General features: G+C 41.5%; 1 protein-coding gene across 1 annotated transcript in view; it reads left to right on the top strand.

Annotated features, from left to right (window-relative positions):
• Nucleotides 1–3,449: 3,449 nt before the first annotated feature.
• Nucleotides 3,450–19,339, top strand: part of HAUS6 (HAUS augmin like complex subunit 6) — a 32,487-nt gene continuing 16,597 nt past the window's right edge. The window contains exons 1-13 of the mRNA XM_018556862.1: nt 3,450–3,591; nt 5,421–5,516; nt 6,934–7,012; nt 7,181–7,313; nt 7,942–8,089; nt 10,477–10,539; nt 11,846–11,897; nt 12,095–12,268; nt 12,955–13,148; nt 13,782–13,911; nt 15,382–15,484; nt 16,919–17,012; nt 17,425–17,485. Of these exons, the coding sequence (XP_018412364.1) occupies nt 3,458–3,591; nt 5,421–5,516; nt 6,934–7,012; nt 7,181–7,313; nt 7,942–8,089; nt 10,477–10,539; nt 11,846–11,897; nt 12,095–12,268; nt 12,955–13,148; nt 13,782–13,911; nt 15,382–15,484; nt 16,919–17,012; nt 17,425–17,485 (1,461 nt within the window). The 5' untranslated portion in view covers nt 3,450–3,457. The remainder of the gene's footprint in view (nt 3,592–5,420; nt 5,517–6,933; nt 7,013–7,180; nt 7,314–7,941; nt 8,090–10,476; nt 10,540–11,845; nt 11,898–12,094; nt 12,269–12,954; nt 13,149–13,781; nt 13,912–15,381; nt 15,485–16,918; nt 17,013–17,424; nt 17,486–19,339) is intronic.

The raw sequence follows: 19,339 nt of genomic DNA, 5'->3' as shown, positions 1-19,339 counted from the left end.
GTAGTAAAATGTTCCTTATTAGAACTTGTACATGACAGTAAGTTAAAGTCATTTGAAAATAGAAACAGTTTACAGTGTACCTGCCATTTAGTAGCGACCCTCATACCATAATTAGGGTTGGTAGGGGAAACAGACACCCTGTTTTGTTCTTCCAGTGAAATATGTATTTGTTGTATGTTAGATCTTCCTCTTGCATGAGCCGAGCTATCAGTCAGAAGAATATAGTAAAGTAATGGGTACAACAACCTATAGAAAATTCTGGGATTACATTTGTCCTAATGCTTTCATTCTGAAGTTATGATGTTACACCCGTATAACTATAACTTAGGTGTGGTAAGTGGTTATGTCAAGCCTGTATATTTATAGCTCAGCGTTAATGAGTATCGATATCAAAGCATTTATGTCAAAGTACTGATATCATAACACAATAGACTGCTTCATATTATCATAGGTAGTTCTATAGCCCCAACAATTTTAGCTCTTTACATTCACATCAGTCCCTGCCATCAAGGAGCTTACAATCTAAGGTCCCTATCTCACATGGGATTGTAGAACCCCACAACACCCACAACTTATAAATACATTCAAATATATATAACAGAAATAAAACTATACAAACGGTATAATTGGAAAATTATTGGCCCTTTATTGGGGTTAAAAGCAAAATATAAATTCTTTATTTAAATTCAACAACACTAAAATATAAACGAAATAACTTTAAAATAAAGTAGCTCAGTCACCCAGACTCGAGCCATACTCATCACCAGTCCAATATAACCTTAAACACTGTCCACCCACATATGTGGGCGACAATACCCCCAAAAAGGATAGCCGCGACAAGGGAGGGAGGGTGGGGCAAGTTCTGTTGCAGACGATCACTGCTGAAGAGAGCTTCTGACTGTAAACATTTAAAGGTGAATCTCACGACTGATTGGTTGTTTACTTTTTCCTCCAAAAGTTAGGTAACTAATCACGACCACCTTATTCCAGAGATCTTCCTAGCGACAGCCATCTCCAGGCAGAATTGAAATGACACTATTAAGGGTAACCTGAAAACAGACAAATTGGGAAACCAGAAACAGCCCACGGAAAATTCCAGAAGGCTGTACCTTACAGTGACTAGAACTATTATTAGATTAAATAAAGTAAATATTTAAATTAAGTGGGTGCGGGGGATGACACAATCCCATGGGGCCACTTCATTATATTTGTGGCCCTGACATGCTTACAGTGCTAACTAAGACAGAAGCCAATTAACCTTCCAGCATGTGTTTGGAGTGTGCGAGAAAACCGGAGTACCCCAGAAACCCACACAAGCACAGAACATGCAAACTCCTTACAGATAGTGTCCTGACCCCCAGAACTGCAAGGCAGGAGGGCTAACCACTAAGCCACTGTTCCGCCCATATATCTCTATGCCATCTAAGAGTACAGAATCAACTCCCCCTTCAAAGAAAAGAACAGTACCCTCAGTAGACATGTGCACCAGCAAAAAAATTGCTTAGTTTTATTTTGATTCGTATTTTGCGTTATTTTGTTTTTTAGGATTCTGGGCCAAAAGTCAATTTGTTTCGGATTCAGACGAAATTCGCTAGCGGTAGTCTGTACGAATGTTCGTTCGTTGCTTATGAAAAGTATTATGACACCTCGGCTCACAGACGCGAATGACATTCGGGAGCTCATGAATAGCATTGGGGAGCTCCCGAATGCTCTGTTGTATTTGACAGCTGAGTATGTCAAATGGGCAAAGCCGTGACGTCACGGCTCGCTACGCCCATCCGTTTTTCTTTCGGGGTGAATGTCATATTGCGGCAAGTTTTCGTCGTGCAGCGGGACTTTTTTGATTTCGGCGGGTGTCGTGCATCGTGATTGACGCTGGATTACATCGATGCAGCCATTTTTTTTCATTAAAGGAATAGTCAAAAATTGACTCGTTTTAAAAAAAAATTAAAGGACTTTTTCTAAAAGTGTGGTTTCTTTATTTACTTTGAATTTGAACCCTTTAGTGAATGAGTTGTCACAGGTGGGCACAGTTCATACCACCGTGTACGGCCTGTAGCACTTTTTTTTTTTTATAAGCACACTGCAGTGAGATATGGAATAATTGCATTGCACCTTGGTGTGCCTATAGTGTGCCTTCAGTAGGCACAGATTTTGTATTAACACTTGCATTGGGGCTACCCCTGCACTGCAAGTTATATTCACCCGATCCTCTAATCCAGCCTGTTCTTAGACCGGTCCTTCCAGCCTCTCTCCCCCCTCCTCTGCAGGAGTCTATGGTTCCATGAGCCATCATGTTCCTTACATAGGGGGGATTTATCAAGACTGGAGCAGACAGAATCTGGAGCAGTTGCCCATAGCAAATAATCAGCTTCTCTTTTCAGTTGGTTCAATTAAGATTTGAAAATGAAAGACAGAAGCGGATTGGTTGCCATGCACAGCTGCTACAGATTCTCTCCGCTCCAGTTTTGTTAAATTCCCTTTATAATGTACAGGTGGTGAGGGCGCCCAGGGACATTCCATTGCTGCACTCCAGAGAAGGAGTAGACAGGCTGGAGGGAGTGCTGTCACAGTTGATCAGATGAGTATAATCTTTTTTTTTTACAAAAAATCCTGCAGTTCTTCTTTAATGTTCTTCTGTTAAAATTGATATTTCAATAAAGTTCTACCAAAAAAAACAAAACAGTGCGATGCGATGTTCTATAGAAAGTTCCAACTCCTTGAGTTCTCCAACCATCTGACTTCCGGTTAGTTAGAAGTAAGAGGTTTGGCCGAGAAGGCTGTATTGCATGTGGGCCACCCGCGGCATTTCCCTATACACATACTACACAGCAATAAAGTATTAAAGTAAACTAGGTTTACAGTAATCCAGCACGTTATTAATGTAAGTTGCCCCACTCAATATGGCCGATAGAACAGCGGCTCGATCCAGCGCATGGGCACTGTCTAGGCACACCCACACCAGCTGCCGTACGATCAAGCGCGGCTGCTGGCGTGAATAAACCTTCCCTGTCGGGGACGAGCGCAAAAGCGCGCGCGCAGGTAGGGCACGCCGCCACGCCTTTCCCGCTCCATTCTCCGCCCATTACACTTCCTCATCTGCCATTGGCTGACTCCAGAGAGCGCTCTCTGACCTCGCAGCCAGCTGATTGGTTAAAGTGAACGAGCTGTTTTGGCGGTTCGGAAGAGAAGATGGCGGCGTCCTCTTTAGCAGCCAGAAAAGTTTTAATAATCTTTAAAATGATGGGAAAGAAGACCGCTGAGCAGTGTCTGGCAGCTGGCGAGTAGAGCTGCAAAGAACGGAGGCACTTTCACTGTTGTATAGACTGATATGGTGAACGGCGGCGGGCCATCTTCAGCCTGTGTAGCCATCACACCGGGACTTCCTGCTCGTCTTTATCATTCACGTTTCCGTTCTTAGTTTGTACTGTGCCCACTTCGTTTCCTGTTCGGCAGAATGCAGAGCGCCGCACGATCCCAGTCCCCCTGGAGGAAGGAGCACCTGTGGCTGACTCTGCAGGCCCTGGGCTTTGAGCTTGGAGCAGAAGCGGCCACCCTCAACAAAACCTTGGCCCATGTCTGCTTTGGAATGTAAGCGTCGGTGATCTGGATGTTATTTCTAGCTGCTCCTGGTTTTCGTTGCTGAACACTAGTCACAGGGTGACAGTATCCCTATGCAGGGCAGACAAATACCTGTTTCCAGTGTTGCTCCTTTGCTGGCTGGATAAGGCTACATTCACACTAGCCTTCTATGTTTAGTTTATTTAAAGCCTACCACCACAGATAAACAAAACAAACTTCCCATTGCAGTGGGACTACACCCCAGGGAGGGTTAACTGCTTGTTTTGTTACCTGCTGTCTCTTTGACTCAGGGGTAGCCAAACTTTGGCCCTCCAGTGGTGGTGGAACTACAAATCCTATGAGGCATTGCAAGATTCTCACAGACATCGCTCCTGGAGAGAGATGCATCATGGGATTTGTAGTTTCACCACAGCTGGAGGGCTGGAGTTTGGCTACCCCTGCTTTAACTGATGCTTGCAGCCTCTTCCAAGTGGTTGGAGGCCTGCTGGTGTCATCATGTCTAATACCCTCCCCTTGCAGTTGGACTACCCCTGCCCTGCAAAGGGTTAACTTCTTGTTCTTGTCTAGGGTGATTTTGCGTGTCTCTTTAACTAAATGCTCGCAGCCTGTTCCCTCTGCTTCAGTGGTCAGAGGCCCACTGTTGTCGTCATGTCTAATGCTGCGCCTCCTAGACCTACATCAAGTGTGAGGACACCCAGGGACAGTCCATGAGCTAAAATGCATGGAAGGGAGGCGCCAGGGTAGTGAAGAACGGGTAAGTCAATGGAGCAGTTTAACCCTGCAGTGTGGGTGGGGGGAGCCCCCCTGCAAGAGGAGGTTTTTCTTTGTACGGTGGTACCTCAGTTCACAAACTTATCTTGTTCCACAATTCTGGTTGCAAACTGTGATCAGACAGCGATTTCGACTAGAGGAAGCCACGACCATGTGTCAGAGCAGGGAAGATGGCTGCAGTTATGTTCATCACCCCATGCGGAGCTCGTGAACAGAAGCAACATTTTGACGAACTTCCTGTTCGTGAACCAAATTGTTTGTGAACAGAAGCGTTCGTGAACCGAGGTGCCGCTTTATTTGGAAATAGAAGCCTGAGACATAAGCAAACTTTCTGCTGCATTTAAAAGTACCTGTGCGTGCATTAATGTGCATGTAACCGTGTTTAGGGTTTCTCAATACACCCTGAACACAGAGGAGCCAGTTCACTCCAGCAGCTGTATAAAGTAGGGTACACTTGGGATGAGTTTTGGCTTGTTCCTGGTGAACCAGCTGAAATCTGCACAGTGCCCGTCATCCCGATCCTCAATCAGGTCATTGAAGGAGCTGGTTGGAAATTTCTTGGCAGAACAGAGCTGGCAGCCAATCAGCTCAGCTCCGTTTGGGTATTCTGACAGCGGTTACTGCCAGAATTCAATGCAAACAGGAGATTCCTTGATTAACACTCGTAAGTGTTGGAGGAATCTGTTCTATTTTTGGTTCAGCCCGCAGGTTGAATGGAAAAAAAAATTGAAATGCGTGTACCTGTACATTGTCTGTATCAATGAAATTCTCCTTTTTGCTCCTAATAAGCACCTTCATCAGGACAGGAAATAAGGTGAAATTCTGAATGGCCATCAGAGCATGAATGCAGAAGAAGTAGTCTACACATCTTTAAATGGGGACACGTGTTCCACTGACAATCTAAGAAGGGTTTTGCATGTTCATAAAACACTGAAGTTCACCAGGGCAATGACAATTGGTTGATGTGCTCTTTTGCAGTTAGCATCCCTGTTAAACTTTTTATTTTTTTCCTGCATATTCATGTTTTAATGTCCGCCTTTTTTTTTTTTTTTTTTTTTCCTCTCTAGGCACATGTTTGATAAGCCCAATAAGGATGCATTTTATGTGGTTTTCCACTTTTTGTTTTCAAAGCTCAATGCTGTGCAGTGCAGGGAGATTTTCAGGTAAAGTATTAGCCAGTTATTTATTTCTCTATTTTTGCCCTCCAAAGCTTTTTTTTTTTTTTTTTTTTTAATTATGTTAGGGTGGTGAAAGGTCAGACTTTCAGGGTTAGTGGACCTGCACAAAGGTTATGTGCTCTAGAAACTTTGGTGCAGATTTTATCAAGAGATGCATCTTAAAGAAACTTCAAGTAGTTAAGGGCAAGTTCACTAATAACAAACTTGTCCTTTTTTAAGTAATGACAGTTGTTGAACTAATTTAGGGCTGCAACTAACAATTTTCATAATCGATTAGTTGGCTGATTTTTAAATTTTTTCGATTAATCAGTTAAAGAAAAAAAAAAAAATGAAACCCACTGAAAATGACTTTGCAAGGTTTTGACTTTCTGAAAATTAATTTCCCACCTCCAATGTGATCGACCTTTTTGGCCTGCTGATGTGCACCTAGAATTGAATTTCCTCAGGCATTCCACCTGCAGCAGACTGCACCCTTATGTTTCTTGCTACAAATGCTGAGCCTTAGCTGAGGAAAAACATGTGACTAATTTACTCACTTGGTTTTCTGAGGGTAATGGGAACCATCAATTCAGAGTAGGGATATACCGATACAAGTATCGGTGGCGATACCGGGTATTTAGGCGAGTACTCGTAATCGCCCAAATGCTCCCAATGCCTATCCCGATACTGGAACTTCTGGTATCGGGAAGCCAGGCTGCAAGTCATTACACGCTGCCCGGCTTCCTGATTGGCCAGGAAGCCGGCTGCATGCTACCTTGTCACCAGGGCGCTTGGAGCTTACTAATTGGTCGGTAAGCTGGCCAATCGGGAAGCTGAGCAGCGAGTCATTACACACCCCCGGGCTTCCTTAATGGGACTTCCGGTATCGTCCAGTACAGAAATTGTTTTCGGTTTTCCTACTCAATACTGAAAAACAAGTATCGGTGCATCCCTAATTGAGAGCCACATTACACTGCAATGCAGTTCTCAAGACTGTATCTTCCATTCTTTGTTTGTTGCATATTTTTTTTCTCTCCACAGTAAAAGGCAACCCACATATAGTTTCTTTTTGTCTTCATGTCTTGCAATGCGTGTGCACCTGTAGAGCCGTAGAAGTCGGCATCAATGTTTACAAAAAAGGCTTAAGAAAAGGCACTACTCACATTTTTGTTTTGAACACCTTTACTTCTGCAGCCCTCGACTTTAATAGTAGAGCAGGCAAATTACTGTGTGAGCCCCTTTATACATTGTTTGATAACAGGGCCTTCTGCAGTGAAAATGGAGAATGTCAGACTAGACAATTTCATAACCTGTAGTTTGCTATGGCAAAGTTAATGCTTTTAACATTTGTCACATATTTTGATCTTTGCATGATTTCCTGGCACAAAGAGGTATGTTTACCCAAATGTCTTTTCTCCACTAGGCATTGTTGGCCTCCACTGGACAAGAAGAAAGATGCAGAGTTTAGAAAGGCATCATATGAATGGCTAAGAAAGATTTCTGTAAGTTGTTTGTTCTATATTTTTTTTTCCTACAAGATTTAGTTCTGCGCTGTCAGTGGAGTGACTATATAATTTCCTTTCCCTCCTATCTTTTGCCTACTCATCCCCTAACTATAGTTTATTGTATGTAAATGTTTGCTTGTGGTAATTGTCTTTTTTTCTCCATAGGAAGATGCTGGCAGTGGTTTCCCACAAGTTGTGGCATCCATATTTCTGTCACCTGGTGGTCCTAAGTTTATACAACTCTTGTACCATTTTGCCAGATATGTCATGTTACAACATATCAAAAGAAATGTTGATGGTGAGTTGGATTATTTTCAATAGTTCTTTTTTTTTTTTTCAGTTAAAGCTCAACTCCAGTTTTAACCTTTTTGCTGCAGCACTTGGTGTTTAAAAATAAAAACAAACCTTAGACCAGCAAATTTGTTACTGTATATGCACCTTGACTGTGCAGTAATAAATAGTAAAAATGTATTGTGGAGAAGGATTCCATGGGGTGGAAGGACAGGGCTAGGGGTACTAAATTGAAGTTGGGCTTAAAGTTGAAGTATGCTTATATCTTGCTATTGGGACTCTTCAAGGTCTTGAAATGTTGGCATATCTCCATGTGCCTGGGGAATAAATGTTTGAAGAATCGGTCTATGTGTTTGTGTTTTCCAATAGCATATCACTGCTTGTAAACACTAGTCTGGTCCAGGGCATGTTGGACAGTGAGAAGATGGTCAATTGATTTTGCTCAGGTTTAAAATTAACCTGCTGCCCTCTGTTAATTCAAGAAATAGTTTCTTTGAGCTTATCAGCAGAAGGGTGACAGGCAAGCTCATGCCAGGTAGGAGCAAATGGAATTAAATGTCTACCTGCATATTTCCTGTTTTTTTTTCCTCTTTAGGATTTCTTATTTGGTAATTAAACAAATTATTTTATTGTAGGCACAAATTCCTATATTCCTGATTCCCTTCAGTTTCAAATTCAGCACCCGGAAAAGGCTTTGGCAAGGAATAAGTTGGCACGCCAGAGATACCTCCGAGCCCTGCAGAGGGAAAACTTTATGGTTAGGGAATACCAGAAAAAAGCACAGTGAGTAGTATTGAAAATGCAGATTGTTGCGTATGTGCGGGGTGTGTGTTTTTTTTTTTTTTAGTATAATATTGATTTAGTAACAACCTAGATGTGCCTCCTAAGTCAGAAGCCTTTCCTGCCAGTGGGTCACATTATCAAGTTCCACTGTCACTGGTGGATGTCCCAGTCTCTGTTGCTGAGCCGGTGTAACGGCTTTAGTCAGTGCTTTTTGAAATGTAGGGCTGGAACAATCGACTGAGTCGATCATAATGATGATGGAAATCGATTAGTTGGTCATTCAGTTACTTGCCCTGCTTGCAGCTCCACGCACGCTGCTTTTCCTCCCCGCCTCACCCAGCTCTGTATGACTGATCCAGTTCGGGGCGGGTTTGTGGGGGTATTCCGATGCCAGACCCGCCCACACCATCCACGATCGTCACAGGTAGATGTTAGACTGAAGCGAGGAGGAGCAGGGAGGCGGAGGATAGCAGCCTCCGACAGACCCGCCCACACACTATCGTCACAGGGAGATGTGTACTCGTTAGGGCTCATTCACAAGAGTAATAGGCCGGCACGTACAGCTGCGTGCATGGCTGTATCTGGCAGTTCCTGGGAAGGACAGGTGCTGCGTGTGATTTAGTACGCGGCCATTCGCCGCCCTAAGCTCACTTCAAGTGTGGGTGTCCCGGCTCGGACGCTGACAGGATCCATCCTGTCAGCTTACGAGTATGCTCGCCCGCATGGATGTGCAGGTCGGGTGAGCATAGGGCACGGCCGTGTACTCCCATACAGAAGGACAGGGGCTGCGTACTAATCATGCGCAGCAGCTGTCCTTCCCGGGAGCTGCCCGATACGGCCGTGCACAGAGTTGTACGTGCCAGCTTTTTCTCGTGTGAATGAGGCCTTAGACCGAATCGAACAAGAGGAGCTGGGGAGGGGGGGGGGGTTTAGGACGGCTACTCATCTCATCAGGTGAGACGTCGGTGACCTAGGGGCTCACTGGCCAGGGTTCTGGTTGTGGTTACTATATACTGTTTGTCACTGTGTGCAGGGAGATGATCATTTTGAGTCTGGGCTGGAGCGAACACGAGGAGGTGAGGGCAGCCTGGGACTGCAGGGAGGAAAGCACTGTCTTTTAGCTGGGGTTGCTGTGACTCTTAAATTAAGACTGTGCTGTGTAAGCTCCCCCCTGTGAAATGTCCCCCCACTGCCTTTAGTTAGACTACTTTTAAAGCTGAACCCTGTTCTGGAGAAAGTTACCCTTGTTTTGTGGTCCTCTCTGCAGTGCAAGGGTTAAATACTCATTGTCTAGAGCAGGGGTCAGCAACCTTAAACACTTAAAGAGCCATTTGGACCAGTTTCCCACAGCAAAGAAAACCTCCGGCAGCCACAAAACCCTTTTGATATCTAAAATGAAGATAACTCTGCATATATCGTTTTTGTTACCTTTATGCTATGTATAGTATGTATATAGGTAAATGTGGGCTTAGTAACGCACTGGACTCTGGGCTTACCTAAGACCCCGCAGAGCCCACCTGAGTGACCCTGCAGAGCACACCATAGATCCTGCACAGCCCATTTGAGACTCTCTATAGTGGGCTCTGCAGGGCCTCAGGTGGGCTGGTTGTCGGTGTCCCTTTCCTTGTACCTCCTCCCAACTCATCTTACCTGCTGCTGCTGGGGCCTGGCCTCCTCCACCCCCTCCCCTGTCACCTCTGCCATGCCGCCCCTGGTACAGCTGATACTCATGTAAGAGGCCCCCCAGGCTGCCCAGACCCCTCACATGGGTACCGTTCATACCCCCCTGATGGCTGTGTTCTATCAAAGTTTGTGACTAGGTTACAATGTATGATCGGTGACATGGTCACACATTTTCAATGTAATCCCGCCCAGTTATTTGGTGGTGGAATGTGTGACCGCCAATAGGTCAAGCATTCTCACTTGACCTATTGGCCTATAGGTCAGCTGTTCCAGGGCAGATCAGCATCGCAAATCGTATGTGCAGAGGAACTCATCTTCCCTGGAAAAGCTGTTCGGTTCTGAAATGTCACTTCTATCCGACTCTGTGTGCGATCTCGCATTCCACCCCACTCAGTAGGATAGAAGTGACCTTTCAGGACCGAACAGCTGTTTCAGTACTAAACACCTGGACAGGGAGCCGCAGCAGAGGGATGAAAGAGCCACGTGCGGCTCCGGAGCCGCAGGTTGCTGACCCCTGGTCTATAGGAATAAGGGGAAATATTTAGCCTTATTTTTTTGCTGCTATTCCTCTTCACTGCCCTACTGGTCGCAGCTCTGTCATTGGTACTTTTTGCATTTTCTCCAATGTGTGATTTAAAAACAAAGTTAATTAAATTAAAATGTCTGAGTAGTTGTGTTTTTTTTTTTTTTTCTCTTTTTGCAAGGTTGCTTGTAAAAGAAATAAGGGAGTTGCGCTCTGAGTATGGGGCTTTGCAGAATCAGGGCAGGTAGGTAAATTTGTACCCTGTTCAACTAAAGTGTAATGGTGCTGTTTGGCTTGTTTGTGCCAACTGAAAAACACAGTGTGTGAAGTGTTTTTTTATTTTTAAGTGCAAGAATTTCTGAGAATCTGCCATATATGAGAAAAGGGGCTTGGTCCGTACAGGTGAATAAATGGATGAAACCGTATTCACAAATTGAGGAAAATGGGGAACAATTTAATATCAAATTACGATTTTGTAATCTATAGGATTATGCTGGAAATTTAGACTGAGGTGTGAAAGGTTCTGCTTTATTGAAAGCTGAGCTTGGGGCACAAACTTTTATCCAAATAGTCTTTAAAGCCAAAAGTGTATGTATGGATATATCCACTCTATGCCTGTTACCTCTGCAAATCCAGATATTACTTTGTAAATGTAGTGATGGCATCTCTCTGTGCATAGTCTGTGCAGAGAGCAGAGGTGTGGGTGGAACCGAACAGGTTCTCCCTATTACAATCCACTTTCAGAACCTTAAAGGGGTTCTAAACCCTCCCATTTTTTTGCCTATCTCTACTGCTATCAAAAAATAAAATACATGAAAAACATGTTAAAGGAAATATGCAGTGCTTTTGTACATTCATGACCATAAAATATTTTTAAAAATGCGTTTATTTTAGTCAGATGATTTTTAAATCTTGTATATGAATTTTATCGGTTGCAGCCAAAAGAGGGCACTTTTGACAACACATAGCTTGAATAAAGTGACACCCACCACTTCGTTCCAACAGACCTTTATGGAATTTTAATTGGAGGCTACCAACCCCATTATGTGAAGAAAGCACTATGTTGTGTGTTAAATGCTTTTGTGAACATTGAAACATTGTTCTAGACCAGGGGTGTCAAACTCAATTTAATTGAGGGCCACATCAACATTATGGTTGCCCTCAAAGGGCCTGTAAGACTATATAAATGTATCTAATCTTTATCAGAATTGCCTCTGCATTCGATTTTATCACTGGTTTTAGTAATAACTTAATACCTAGATCTGAAAGTAGAAGTCTAGGAAATGGCCTGGTGGGCCGAATTCGGGCCCTGGGCCTTGAGTTTGACACATGTGTTCTAGACCATAGTTTTGGGGGAGAGAGATCACTATACGGGCCAGCATATACGGGCCAGCATTGCTTTAACATTTACAGATAATGAATAAGATATTGCATTAATAACTAGTTTATGATGTACTGGTAAAACAAACTGCATTTGGTGGGTTTCATTTGTACTTGCAGTAAAGTTTCTGGGCCGTACGCTGTCCTTACCATCGTGCTTATTGTTTCAGAGCAACACAAAATGTCAAAAATGATGAAAATAAAGAGGATAAAATAAAGGAGGTATGTGAACACGCATCTGTTTTCAAAAAACGTCCTTGGGTTGTAAGCGGCAACATTTTTGTATGTCAGTGCCATGTTTACTGTACTCATTTCTGTTCTGTTTTTCTTCTGCAAAAGGCAAGTAGTCTATATGGCCACACATATGATGCAGTTTATTGCATTGTAGATATTATTTTTTTTTCCTTCCTGTACCTTAGGTGCGAAGCTTGTGGGAGAACATTATGACGAACCTGAAAGCCATGGAGAAAGAAGTAGAAGTTGTGGATTCAGCTATTGTTGGAGATGATAATCAATACTGTTTGGATGGGTCTAAAGTTTCCCTGAACATTCCCAGTGCATTGGTGAGCAGAATTGAAAGTGAAATGCATAGGGTAAGTGTATCATTGTCAATTGCATGTCTGGCTTAAAAATTGTGTGCTGAGCTTGGTGGAATCAATCTTCAAGTGGATGTATTATGTCTGTGTCATAACTGGATATTTCCGGGAAAAGATTTTAGCGTTCTGGTAACTAACAATATAGTAATAATGTATTTAGTTGCAAAACTGTTTAAGTGTAGTCATCAGCTGGAGAACAGCTAGGGGGATTTTCAGTCCAAACTAAGGGTTACAAAGAGGTGAGCTGTCCAAATGTGGTCCCTAAAATCATCAGTTTGGCATGTCTGCCTAAGGCCTTGTTCAAACCTTGGTCGTTATAGTATTTGTGCGTGTTTTGATTCTAACTCCTACCAACTTGGAATAATGGAGGGTTGAAACTGCTCCTTCTCCCTTTCTCCCCCCTCCCCCCCCGGTGGTTCCATCTTTTCTTCATTCTAGCCAAAACTAAAAATACACTTTAACATCTTAAATACAGCTTAAGGAATATTTTGTTTAACAGAATGCACCTTCTATGGTAATGGTAAAAATGTGTATGAATACGATCAGGCTCATAGAAATAGGTTTAAATTGTGCGTTCAGCATGGCACTTTTATTAAATATCTCTGATACCAGCTTGACGTGTGTGTGTGTGTGTTCCCCCCACAAACATTGTGATTGAACCTGGTCTTGTTTTCATGTTACAGTTGCAAATAGAAAATGTGTATGAAGCTGGAAAAGTGAACTTTATAACTATTGTCCAGCTTCTAAATGAAACCTTAAAAGTTATCAAATTGGAACAAGACTGCAATAGTGGCCAAGAACTTCAGGTGGACCCTCAGTATCTTGCTGCAAAAACCAAGTTTGAAACTGAAGTTTTTACAAGGCTAAGACACACAAGGTGAGAAAAGAATAACGTCTACAAAAGGATGCAGAATTCACGAGACTAGAACTGTTTGTTTTTATTTATTGGTATGGTAATGTCTCTTGCCTTCTAGACAGTTGAATTAACAGATGTATGCTGTGATAAATTGTTCATCTGTTTTATGCTTAGAATTGTAAGGATTTTTAGTTTGTGTACAAGAGAAGGTTGCCAGGTACATGATCAGTTGATGTATGTGAAATGTGTGCAGAATGTTGGGGGATTGATACACAGATAGAGAGAAAATCTGCTCTGTTTGTCACAAAATCTCCCTAGAATAAAAATGCTCTCTGATGACCGGGGCGAAGTAAGAGAAATCGTCACGGACAGATACGGAGCAGACACAGGTTGATCTAAATTTTCACCACCTGCTTTACAATCTGATTTGAACAATTTTCCTTTAGATCTATTAACAACTATAATAGTGTGAGGGCCTGCCTGATTTGGATACAGATAGGCTGGAGCTATTAACAAGTTTTAGTAACTAAAGTTTTATTGTGCAGTCAGATTGTATTCTGTATGGGTGTCCTTCAAAGCGGACTTGTGGTTTTTTTTTTTTTTTAGATATAGCTTTTTTCTTTCAGGCTGTTCATGTGACCCTTGCTGTTTTAGACATAAAATAAAGAGAGAAGATCTTGTTTCCATTAATAAGTCGATTGTGGAAAAACAGAAAGACTGGGAGAAGAAGTGGAAGAGGATTCTTGGGAAGTCGCCTTTTGGCCACTTCAAAGGACTCAACCCAGTAAGTATTTTTTTTTTTTTTTGAAAAACAAAAATCATTCTGCGCTCAGAAAAAAGATTAGGGACAGTGGTTAAAAGCCTCTATACTGAACAGCCAAAGGGCTCCTATAATCAAATGACAAACTACAAAGCGCTAAAAACTTCCCAAAAGTAAATAAAATGTGCTCTCAGATAACGTGCTGAGTAAATCAAATGTGAAAAATGGATAGTAAGTTGATCACACACAATATATATACACAAATAAAACGGTGTGACAAAGTGTAACAAATGAATCAATTCATGAAGGTGATAAACATATTAACATATGTGATATTGTCTAAATAGCACAAAGTGGAAGGCTGCAATAGCATGAGTGAATAAATCCCTCTGCAATGAATCAGTGAATCAAATATAAACTGAATAAATCTAATAGTTTAATAGGGGAATACAACCAAAATATGTAAAAATGTCACAAAATGCCTTTGTGTATCTCAAGTTAGGTTTATAAACTAGACCAATATAAGAAATAAATGTGACATAACTGAGTACTTATATCATTTAATGTTCAGTAGATTTATTAATGTTCAGTAGATTTATTAGTGTTAATGTGTATTTAAGAGTTCTAGTAGACTAGATGTTAATATATGGATAGAAAGGACTACAATGCATACCTTAAAGAAAATGAACCGAATCGCTGACTGAGGACAAAGTTCAACACCTAGAGAAAAAGTTCTGTATGTATACAGCACTCGGCAGCTCCCCTTTTCCTGAAAATCACCCCCCCGTGGATGTGCCATACCAGATATGTGATTGCAAGTAGCGTTCTGAAGACAACTCCCCGTTCTAATGTTGCAAAATCCCCTGATAATTGTCGGCTCCTTACATGTGTCAAATGGAGGTACAGCTGACTATCACTGGTCAGACCGCGCTCTCTGGACAATCTCCTGCCCCATTCGCCACGATGTCCACCCGGAGTAGTTTGTCTTAAAGCTCCTCCAGTCGTGACATGCATCAAAGGATCACAAAGAAGCACTCTTTGTAGCTGTGGGTCTGCTGGAAATGTTCTACATGCTTGTGCTCTGATATTGCTGCCAGAGCTAACCGCTATCGTGAGTGAGCTTGGAGCGGTGACTACATTACAATACACACAGGGACCATGGGGAACAAAAGTAGCCACCCTCCAGAAGGAAGGACCGTGTTCTAAAAATGCATTCAAGTACCTTAACTCCTGAGTTTAGTGTAACTTTAAGCGCATGTACCTAACCATGGTTGTTGGTGGTGGTGTGGCAGGCTGACATTTGACCCCTTGCAGCCTATCAAATTCTATGACTTGAGTGGTTGAGTTGTGGATAGGTAACTTCCATAAAGCTTTGTTTTGGGTTGTCTTCTAAATTCAGAACAGTGCAAACAGAACCTTTTTTATTACTTTAATAAAAAGCAGTAAAGACACAATTATAAACTTGATGATCAATTTTTTTTTTTTTTAAACTAGGTTCTTGAGCTTCAGCCAGCACTAGCTCCCTTTTTGTTTGACCCTGCAGCAGAAGAAGCTTTAAGGGGCAGCGTTTTTAGTCAGTACACAGTCACTATTACAGGTATGGTTTTTACCCTGTTAAAGGAGCTATATACCACATGGTATGTGGTGGTTTGTGTGTGTGTGTTTTGTTTGTTTTTTGCTTAACAATTTTCTTGGTTTCTCTCTATACAGTATGCAGATTATTTTTATTTTATACATTAAAGCTGTTCTTTGGTCAATATCATAACCAATTACTTTTTCTTTTTTACCCTGACTGGCTTTCACAACCACATGAAGGCCGCCATATAATACAATGGCACTTGCACACACTAGATCTCATCTGCTTTTCAAGTTCTGAAACATTAGTGTAGGAGACCTTTTCCCATATTGCTTTGGAGGGTCAAAAGCATCTTGAAAATATTTTATTTAGGTTATTAGTGATACTGTCTTAGGACAAAGTCAAGTGAACTGTATTATAGGTTGTTTATTTCTGGCAGCAAATGTACAAACTTTTTGACAAAAGGTTTGCCTTTTACGGGAATTCTATGCCAACTCTCGGTATCTGAACCCAAACCTAATCTGTATTCTGTAGTCGTGTTACAGTGCAAAATAGAAGTATATTGCACACAGTATGTGACAGGACCACACATGCCACGTAAGCCTCCAAACATAGAAAAATATACTTTTACGTCTGTAATAATGGGTATTTAGTTCATTACTAGATTTAAAAAAAGACAAATTAACACTGGACAGCGCTATCAGTTCATGAACTCATTAAAAATCAACCTGGACTGAAAAATCACCTATGCATGGTTTTTTTTTGTTTGAATGTTGCTGGATTTCAGGAAATGCTGTCTACATAAAAAAAAAACAAAAAAAAAACTTACTGTTTTTGGAGTCCCAATGTCTTGCTCACAGCAGATTTATATGTGTGCGTATGTGTTGTAAGATTGACAAGGTGTTGAGAGTATTCATTACTGTGGTGTCAGTCATAACACCACTTGGGGAGAGCACATAAACCGACCAGACAATGTGTACCGACACTATTAGGGCCTTGTCACACTAGTGATTCTGTTATGGGGGGGCAACTGAAATGTGTCAGGATTGGTAAGACCCCACCCTCTGCCCCTATGACATCACTTTTGGCTGGCTAAAACCTAGAAGAATCTCTTTCCAGCAAGGTATTTGTGATAAGGCGCTATATAGTTGGTTCTGCCAGAGTGCATGTTATTCTGTAGGAGCAGACGAGCAGGTGTGTGTGGTTTTTTTTTTTGGTGATGTTGCAAGTTGCCACTACAGACAATCACTAGTGTAGTTTGGAGAGCAAAAAAGACAAATGTTTGAGATTGGCAACTAATTTTCATGTCCTGGAATTGGGTAGATCTTTTGAAGATCTGTTTTTCCCCATTCATAATGTAGTCATGGACATGTGGCATTCACTTTTGGCTGGATGACTGTTTATTTGCAGCTGTGCAAAAATATGCACATCTGACCATGTTTATTTCTCTTACAGATGTGTCTGTCGAAGATTCAGATACCGTAGACCAAGATCACAATGGTTTCTTTACAAGTTTCATGGATGCCACATTATTTACACCCAGGGGACGGTAAGCTTGCATCGACTTTAGTTTTATGAAAGTGCAGTTATACTTGCTGTCCCCCACCCTCTGCTCCCTCTTCCTTCTTATACCAACTAGGAGTCCACTTAAATGAGGCTTTTATCCAACAGAGTAAACTCAACTTTTTTTTTTTTTGCAGTGTTTACACCCCCTTCCTGTCCAGGCCATTTTTCAGTATTCAGCGCTGCAGTACTTTTGACATTCATTACAGCGTTGCATGACGGAATAAAATGTTATACCATTTTTTTGGGGACAGATAGAGCTGTCCCCAAAAGTAGCACATTTTCAGGTTATCTTTTCCCTTGTGATAGTTGGGAGGATGTAGTCAAGTATCTGCAGAAGCAAGTAACCCGAGTTCTGTTGAGCTGTGTCATTTCTTAAAATACTTATTTTGTTGCAGCAAGTCATTGCCATTTCAGAAGATCACACCTACTCAACGCAGAATGTCCTTAAATGAGATGGTAAGACATTGGTAGAGCAGTTTAATAAATTGTTTCCTTCGGTACTAATTTGCAAAGCCTGATTGGCTTAAAGTGCTGCCACTTGCACTCTATATGCTGAGATTACACAAACTAGTCAAGACGGAGTGTGGTGGTATCTAAAAATACACGTGTTTTTTTTTTTTTTTATTCTGTAAGTGAAGTTATTGGAGGTTATTTATATCTGTTTTACACTTACAAATTGTCAGACTTTTTTCCATAAATTGTAGAGGTGCACCAAAATGGAATTTTTAAAACCGAACTAAAAAAAATGTCAGTCCGAAACCGATACCGAAAATGTTTTTTATTTAATTTTTTTTTTTTATATTTAGTTTTATTCATTTTTAATCGACTAAATCGATTAACTGTTGCAGCTCTAGTCATGACTCCTGCAGCGCTCGGCGGCTGTCACCTTTCTTTTCTCCCCGCTGGAACAGCGCCCAGCGGGGGGAGAAAAGAAACCAGGGATGACCCGATGCATCGGCCGAAACATGGCTATTTCGGCATTATGCCAAAAGTGCAATTTTCGGCCGATATGTTTTGGCGGCCGATATATCGGTGCATCCCTAATTGTATTGCCCCACTTCACAAAATGAAAGTGAAGTATTATACTTTTAAAGTGGTGGTGTCCTATAAAAAAAAAAAAGAAAAAGCTGCTGTAAGGTCCCTGCAAGATTACTAGGCCAGTGGTCTGAATTCTCATGCCTCCCCCTGTTCCAGCACTGAAGCCCCACCAAGTCTCTTGGGAATGTCTTCTGCGTGCACGTGGGTGTTTTTGGTGTGCAGGGTTTTTTTTTTTTTTTATTATGCAGGTTTAAAGGGTATTTCCACTTTTGCAGCCAAATTGGGATAACGCCTATTTTTATATTTGATCCCATTCACATAGCATAAGCTAAAAAAATATATTTTCACAATGCTTCTAGCAGTCTTTAATTGCTGTTACTCTAAAAGGTAGGAAATATTTTTTTTAAATTTTATTTTTCATTATGCTGTGTGAAGAAACATAACAAACATTGAACTCACTGCCACAGACAGTGATTTCAGCAAAGAATGTGGAATTGTTCAAGAAACTTTTGGACGATTTCTTAAGGGACCGTAATATACAGGGGTACAGGTACTCCTAGAATGAGATCCTAATAGGTTGGACTTGATGGACTAATGTCTTTATTCAACCTCAAATACTATGTAACTATTTCTTTTTTTTTTTTTTAAGGGACCAGGGAAGCTCCAATATCTAAAACATAACCGTGATGATGGATATAATCTGAGTGTTACAGCTTAGTATCCATAGTAATTAATAAATTTGTGTACCTATATCATAAACTCTACCACTAGCCTCTTCGTTCTTATAACCTCCGTTGCACCATGTGTGTCATAATGACTAAATTCGTTTTATGTGAAATACCCTTTGGTGTCCCATATATTAGTGATTGTTATTCTTTTCAAAAAAGGTGTCAGTAATCTTGGTGTCCCTTTTTATTTCTTCCTGTGTATTAGTTATAAATCACCAACCTTTCATGTTATTATTCCTCCTCCATATATTGTGTCCTTCATGTGCCATATATATAGATCCAATTCAATGCCCTTAAATTACAGTGCATCTCCTATCTAATCCTCCCCTTTCCACTGCAAGGTGTGCCAAATTAATAACTACAAATCCATTTTGTTAAACAGTGCCCGAAATACCCTCGCCTTTAATTCAAATCAAAAGGTCTCCTAAGTAGAGTCCAATGGTTTGTTGCCGCTCGATTCATTCCATCCGTGTGTCAATTCATGTGTGTGTTTGTCATTCTCCCATGTGTTGCTAATCTGTTTCCTTTTATGCATCCACCCCCC

Source organism: Nanorana parkeri, unplaced genomic scaffold, assembly GCF_000935625.1.
Source record: "Nanorana parkeri isolate BGI_ZX_2015 unplaced genomic scaffold, ASM93562v1 scaffold256, whole genome shotgun sequence".
Classification (NCBI taxonomy): Eukaryota; Metazoa; Chordata; class Amphibia; order Anura; family Dicroglossidae; genus Nanorana; species Nanorana parkeri.
Note: the sequence above shows the minus strand (reverse complement) of the source record. Positions and strands in the feature narration are given on the sequence as shown.